The 7,608-nt window shown below is 31.2% G+C and overlaps 1 protein-coding gene across 10 annotated transcripts; it reads right to left on the bottom strand.

Moving 5' to 3' along the window:
- Positions 1 to 615: 615 nt before the first annotated feature.
- Positions 616 to 5,865, bottom strand: LOC100778990 (uncharacterized). Of its 10 annotated transcripts, none has more exons than XM_041012349.1 (6): positions 5,630 to 5,863; positions 3,298 to 3,427; positions 2,652 to 2,884; positions 1,977 to 2,528; positions 1,147 to 1,577; positions 616 to 1,048 (listed from the first exon to the last, which is right to left on the bottom strand). In XM_041012349.1, the coding sequence occupies exons 2-6, from the start codon at positions 3,305 to 3,307 to the stop codon at positions 940 to 942; spliced, it is 1,335 nt and encodes a 444-aa protein (XP_040868283.1). In that variant the 5' UTR covers positions 3,308 to 3,427; positions 5,630 to 5,863; the 3' UTR covers positions 616 to 939. The 10 variants fall into 10 exon arrangements, with proteins under 10 accessions (XP_040868283.1, XP_014622227.1, XP_003520134.1 ...); XM_014766741.2 differs by lacking the exon at positions 5,630 to 5,863 and adding an exon at positions 4,747 to 4,900; XM_003520086.4 differs by having other exon boundaries at positions 1,977 to 2,884; positions 5,630 to 5,865.
- Between the last annotated feature and the right edge of the window lie 1,743 nt (positions 5,866 to 7,608).

Here is a 7,608-nt window from a genome sequence, read left to right as displayed (position 1 = left end):
AAAAAAAAATCTAAACTCCATTATAAAGAATTAAAGGGAATAACGCCTTTTAAAAAACAAATATTTAGAAGAAATAAAGGCAAGATTTTGGACCAAAATATTTCACAATGACAACGAAAATTTTGGAAAGACCTAAGCACAAGATAGGAAGGCATTTAGAAAAGGATAATATGAAAAACTCTTTTAGTAAATTTATAAGAAGCATATCGGGTAATCTTAAATAATTTATTCATGATTTTATAATCTAGTAGTATATTTCCTCTCAAAAACCTAAGTCCAACGTCAGGAGGAGATTAACTATTTGAAGCATTTTGACGCAAAATCAAGTAAAAAGAATTTCAATATAATATCATACTATAGTTAAGTTCCTCCCATTAAAATGTGGCCTTCGGAATTTCGTGGCACAACTTTGTGTTCTTCTGTTATTTAAAGCAAATTTCTTATTCTATCTGTTTTTCCTTATATTCTCCAATAAATGTACCTAAGCGATGGTAAATATGAAGGTTCAATTCTCTCATGCCTATTTACATGAGCAACATTTTGCTTATACAAAAAAACATGGACAACATTTTAAATTACATTCACAACAACCAAATCAAGAAGAGGCTTCAAAGATTCAACTAACTACCTTCTAATTTAAAAGCTTGCAGTTATACATAAAATTTAATATGTACTACTAAATTGTTTGTAATTGAAATAAAATAAAAAAATCAATGAAACCATGTATAGGCAATGAGAGAAAAGGGAGAGAAGCAGATGCAAGCTATGCTAAAACGACTACCTTTGCCTGCAAACATTTAGGAGCATTGACTGGCCATTCTAAACCTACTGCACACTACTCAACAGCTAGGGAGATGATGTATAAGAAGCATGATACTCAAGGTAGAATTTAAATGATATATATGAAATCTTTAACCTATTAAAAAGGAAACTAATCTCTCAGAATTTACAGCAAAGAAAGCTATCCTTCCACCACCGTTGCTTCCGGTAGTGACTCCTGTCGGCTTTTGCCATCCTGACCGGGCTGCTATTCCATTCAGATTGAATTCTGCAAAAGGCAAAAAACAGTTTATTAGTTGTGCATTACTGACAAAAAAAAGGCCAATGAAAAAGTATTAACTTGAGAGAAGTTTTCGGGCAATTTACATGGGGAATGCAAAGGATCGCGTGCTGGTAGTGCTGCTGTCTGATCGAAGAGAGATGCTGCCAGAATAAGGCACCGGCCCTGAGTAGCTTATTCGACCTGACATAGGGCCAATGGCAGAGAAACTTGCCTCGCCTAGGCTGTGACGAACAGTGCCAGTTACAGCCTGATCATCAGACTTCCCTTCTACCGGCTTCATTGTTTGTTGAATTTCATCACATTTACAAACACCAGCTTGGTGGCAATCCTCTTTACCACAATCCGAAGGAACTGAAGGATCCAATTGATGAGTGAAGCTTCCTTTCTCTGAAAGCACGTTATCATTATTTGATTCATCATCTTCCAATGCCAAAGAAGGAGTTTCCAATATTGCTTCCTCAACTGTATTTTTGGACTCTTCCGGTTGGGAGTGCAATTCAGGCTCATTGGAGATCTGCACATGTTGCAATGATATCATTTTTCTGAAATTTATCTTTTCTAACACCTTCAGTCTTCACACATAAATACACAATTTTCAATAAGAGAATATCAAAATTTGGCTAATAACAATTTTAGAAATAATAGCTCCGAAAGATATGCTGGTCACAACATAGATGTGGGCAATAATCAACTACCTAGAAACTTCACTTAATAGTAGGTAAATTGCAAATAATATGATATGTTTCTTAAATTTTTAAAATCTTTGGGCATCCTGCTCATCTAGTACTCCAACATGAACACACACATTGTGTTTTCAATGCTGTATCTAATATAATTTAATCTAATAAGGAACAAAATTAACATATATTTCCAAAAAATAACTTTAGGTAGCATTTAATAATATGTTGAATACCTGTTCACCCTTGTCATCAGAAGATACAGAATCCTGAGCGAGTAAATCTTGCAACAAAACCTTGTCTTCGGGTAAAGGCGTCTCTTTGTTGACATTACTGGAAACTTTTTCAGTTGCATCCTCATCTTTGTGCATCAAATCCTTGGGCTGATCATGATTAGCAGGATCCTTGTCAGACTCCTTTGTTGGTGTTAGGCTTAGTACATTGATACTGGTGTTGTCTTTCTGCTTTTCTTTGTTTTCGTAACTCTCAGAAGGGAAGAAATTGTGAGCCTTTTCCCCTGTTGGTATTAGGCTTAGTACACCGATACTGGTGTTGTCTTTCTGCTTTTCTTTATTTTCGTAACTATCAGAAGGGAAGAAATTGTGAGCCTTTTCATCGTCGGGATTCAAAAACATGACCTTATCCTTTTTAAGGACCCCTTCATCAATGCAGATATCCTTGACAACATGATAATTACTCTCTTTGTAACACACTTCCAGATGTGGTTCACATTGTGTAACAGTTTTGTCCATGTAACCATCCTCAGGATTCCAAGGTGAGTTTCTTCCCTTCACAGGATTAGAGATTGGTGAAGTAGGTGACCTTTTAACTGATTCTATATCATTTGGAAACATCATAAATGATTCTATATCCTTGGTAGAATGAGATACAGGCTCAACTAAGTCTTTTACCTTTGCTTCATATTCATTTTTCATACAATCAGCTGACTCCATGTGATATTGTGATGAATCTAAACCTTCTTCATTGTTCTCTAAAACTGCATGAACTCCATTTTCGTATTCCTTCACTTTCTGGTTTTGTAATTTGTATCCATCGGAAACTTGATCATCGTCAATGAACACAAACGCTTGAGATTCAGGCTCAAGACCAATATTTGAATGCCAAAAAGCCACTTTATTACCTTCTGCACATTCATTTTGATACCAGCAGAAAATCAGTTAGGTTAGAATTTAAAACTAAGTAAGCAGATTCATCATAAAGCACATACCATTTAGAACTAAGTAAATCATAGGTATTTAAGATAGTTATATTATTATGGCTTTTAAAGAACTAGTAAGAACATATCCTTGACCCACACTCAACAAATGGGTCAAGAAACAATCCACCCTCAAGTAGAACTGAGTATCATGGCCTAAAAAATTTAAAATTATATGTATATGATGATCCCCATTTCAGGTGTCACAATCTTGTTACCACCCAAATGGTCAACCAAAACTATACTAGTCCAACCCATTTCAAAGCAAAGAACAAATATAAAAGTCAGCTGAAAATAGTATAACAACCAATTGAAAGGAGCATAAATGAACAGTTTGTTACCTAATTTCATGGTGTGCTGAGGTATAAATACATGGGCAAATTTTCTATGCAACAATCACTGGTATTATGACAATTATTGTCAACCAAAGAGATTAGTGACTAGTCTGATTACACAATATTCTGCAGGGATCTGAAAACCAGCAACAACAACAATGATAGGTTAGTAACCAACTAAAATTTAACTGCACATAATGAAAACAAGAGCAATAATTTCTTCAATGATCTACAAAGGTACACTCAAAGCCAAGCACCAATAATAAGATTCTACTCTACTGCTCCAAAAAGATAATCTTATTTAAAAGAACAAAAAAAAGGAAAAGGAAAAAGAAAGAAAAAGTGTCAATTCTCTAATCATAAGAAATCATAAAATATTTATTTGGATTGTGGTATAAAGGAAACACTGATTCTGTCACTATTTACCTTATATTCCTGATTCCAAACCAGGAATGAAATTTAACAGAACCCAACTCTAGTCATGACACTAATTATAAAATAAACCAGAAAGCATAAGAAAGGGGAATAAAGAGTTTACCACAATTTCTAAGGACAAGGTTTAGATTAAACCAGCAAAACTGGGGACCATATTCTATATTAAGCTTTTAATATCCACACAACACATACATATTACATATATCATAATATTTTAAGTACTAAAAAGCAAGTACCAATTAGTTGCCTTTTTCTTTTTATAAGTAAAAGAAGATTTCGCCTAAGTAGAATCCAAGGACGGTACAGAAGAAGGTATAATAGGACAAGAAAAAAGTTTAAAAATTCTCAAACTTTTTCGAAAGTTTTCAACCACAAAATTACAAACCGAAATTTTAAATCACAAGGCCTACATAAACAAGATGACTACCTACAAAATCCCTACCAAAATACTTTGTCCTTTAGCTCTGATTAAGATCTGACTCATCAGAATAAAGAAGTTTAGAAAACCAGATAAAAAAGTACAGTGGAAAAAATACCCAGCTGAGTTGAAACTTACACACTGGAATCTCATGAAGGAAAATCAGGGAACATGGTCAAAACCATAATAGAGATCTATCTCAGATCCCAAAACCTTCTTATCCTCATATAATAGTAAAGGACTAAAAAGCTACTCTCATATAAAAAAGAGAAAATAGGATTTGCTAAACATTCAGAAGAAGAAAAAACAAAAAAAACTTCAATTTTCTTATTCTCTGATTCTCTCTATCTATCTCCCTTGAGAACAGACAATTTAAGAGAAAATTCTGACTTTACCTGGAGATGAAAGTCTCAAAAGAATAAAATAGAATGACACCATGTAGGAAACAAAAAGAATTGAAATTGAAAAATGAAAAATAAAGCAATTTTTTTTAGAAAAATAAAAACATAATTTGTTGAACACAAGCCATGTAAGTCATCAGAGAGTGGAAGAAAGAGAGAATCACACGGCTGAGATGAAATCAAAGCAGCAAGAGAATTTACCAAAGTCCAAAACTGGCGAAGAAGAGAAAGAGTTTCCTTATGTCGGTAAACGTACTTCAATGCTTAAGGTTGATAAAAATAAAACAAGGAAGAGACATATAACTATATAATAAAAATAATTCAATTAATTAATCCTAATAATAAATAAATTAATCATAATAATAAAAGCAACCACAGAGTACCAAGAGATAGATAATGGATGAGTTGTAATTATAGCGTTCATAATGGTCAACTGTGACTCTCTCTCTCTTAATCCCTCTTCACACATTACACCCTCCACCTTCTCCTTCTGCAATTAATGCATTAGCAACAGTGAAACGAAACCCTGACCCTACCCTCCAATACCCCAAATTCAATAGGGTATATTGTAGCATTAAATTTTCACCTCTTCCCCTCATATCAAAATTTAATTTCACACCAAAAATATGCAACTTTTCCGTAGTAGTAGTATCTCTCTCACTCTCACTTTTCCGAGTGTCCTTCAATTCCCACAATTGTTTCTCTCCAAAGTCTCCATCTTTATCAGATTCCGCTACTTTTATTTTATCCCCACTCACCGTTATCATCATCACCCCTTTATTTTCTATCCCATTTTCCCACCAACCAGAATTTTCCCAAGAAAATTCCACACAAAAAAAAAAACAACACGACCACATTGGTGCCCTCGGATCCATCGACCAAACTTCAAAGGGGCGAATCAAAAACGAACACAACACAACACAAAACGACTAAAACCTTTGACTTCAACCTTAACAAACCCAAAAAAAAAAAAAAAACACAAAACACAAAATCAAAAAATCAAAAAACAAAAAACAAAACACAACACAAAAAAACAAAACCAACCCACTTCGAGTTTGACAACGATGCCGGAGGTGAAACTCACCGGTGATGCCGATGAGACATGTTCCGTTGGAGAATTGTTAGCCTGCGGTGATACCCACCGTAGGATATGATCCTACAACTCCTCAACACTTCAAAAAAAAAAAACTTAGCTGTATCCCAAATCTGACACTGGCTCTCATGTACAAACTGAGCTGTCTGTAAGTAACTCTGTTTTTCGCTTCTCTTTCGATATCCCTTTATATATACGCTGCATTCTCTTTCTCTTTTCTTTTCTTTTCTTCTTGTTACTTGCTTTGACTATTTTTTTTTATTTCTTCTTTGGATTGGGCCCCACCCCACCAATTAAAGAGTTTCAATATTTTTATTATTTTCAATATTTCATCCTCCTCACTCACGAATGGCCAACCAACTTTGGCGTTTGAAAATAATAATAATATTATTAATATGTGATGAGATTCGGTGGGGTGAGGATTTTCAGAATGCTGTGGACATGCAAGGATCACGTTCACAAATCAGAATTCTGTTTAAAACGTTCGTTTTATCAAAAGGTTATGAACACATTTTAGACATGATCTAGGTGTCAAGTTGACAAACTCATACTATATTATTATTATTATTATTATTATTATTATTATTATTATTATTATATATATATATATATATACTATCAATTAATTAGGATTTATTATATGTAATAATTTATAATATTTTATAATAAAATAACAATGTAAAGTTATGTTCATTTTAATTAAATAATTTTAAAAAAATATTAAATGTCATCAATGCAATTAATATATTGTTTTGACTCAATAAATATATATACTAAACTGTAAATAATTTAGTCAATAACAGATAAGAATATAATAAATATATATAATGGTCAAAGAAATAAATTTAGCATTTATGAAATATATTAAAAATGTTATTTTATTATATTTGATACTTAATATTAATTACTGTTATTATTTAAAAAATATTGTTATATTAATAAAATAGTAAGAACGCATTTGTGTTTGATTCGTTGTTAAAAAAGTTTTAAATTATATATTTAACAAAAAAACTTGATATATGAAAGTCAGAAATAAATTTAACGTTTATGAAATATATTAAAATATGTTATTTTATTAAATTTCATACTTAATATTAATTGCTTTTATTCTTTAAAAAATTGTTGCTTATTGTTATTTTAATAAAAATTAATAAGAACGCGTTTATGTTTGATTCTTTGCTTAAAAAAAGACTTAATATATATTTAACAAAAAAAACTGCCTCTTGTAATTAAATTTTACTTTTTTTCTAGGAAAAGAAAATTAAAAATTTAAAAAGTATAAGAAATACTTTTACGATATACAAAATTACTTACATCGTAAATAAGTGTTCAAAATGTACAATCAATCAGATTGTTACAACAACATCAAAACGTATATATGTTCCACTCTCTCCTCCTATCATAGTGCCTATTTGGTTTCATGATGAATACTCTATAATCACGTTATAATACCATTTAACTTAATTCTAGGTAAATTTTCACAAGTTTTGTTCTAATTTTGGGTTTAGAATTGATTTTGAATTAAAAATAAATTTAGGTAACTTTTATGTAATTAGATAAAAATAAATTATAATCATTTTTCTACTGAATTCTACAATAAAATATTTAAATATAAATCACACAATTTTAAAATAAATTTTTTAAAATTTCTTTTACTTAAAATCGATTTAAATAATATATCATGTAATGAGATAAGATATTTATTCAAAATATAAATCACATCACTTCAAAGTTAAATTTAATCAAAATTAATTTTACTAACATTTATTCAAATAGACCCTAAAATAATCTTAATGTTATCAACAAAAGTTGAACCGTATCAAAAGAATTGTTCAGAAAAAAATTTCTAAAGGTAAAAATAATCCTATTATTATCAACTACAGGGACCATATTATAAACATGACCAAAAAAATAAACTCAGCTCTATGTTTTGCTCCCCCGAAACAAACCCCCCATGTTATATACAATAA

The sequence above is a fragment of the Glycine max genome, chromosome 2, assembly GCF_000004515.6.
Source record: "Glycine max cultivar Williams 82 chromosome 2, Glycine_max_v4.0, whole genome shotgun sequence".
Classification (NCBI taxonomy): domain Eukaryota; kingdom Viridiplantae; phylum Streptophyta; class Magnoliopsida; order Fabales; family Fabaceae; genus Glycine; species Glycine max.
Note: the sequence above shows the minus strand (reverse complement) of the source record. Positions and strands in the feature narration are given on the sequence as shown.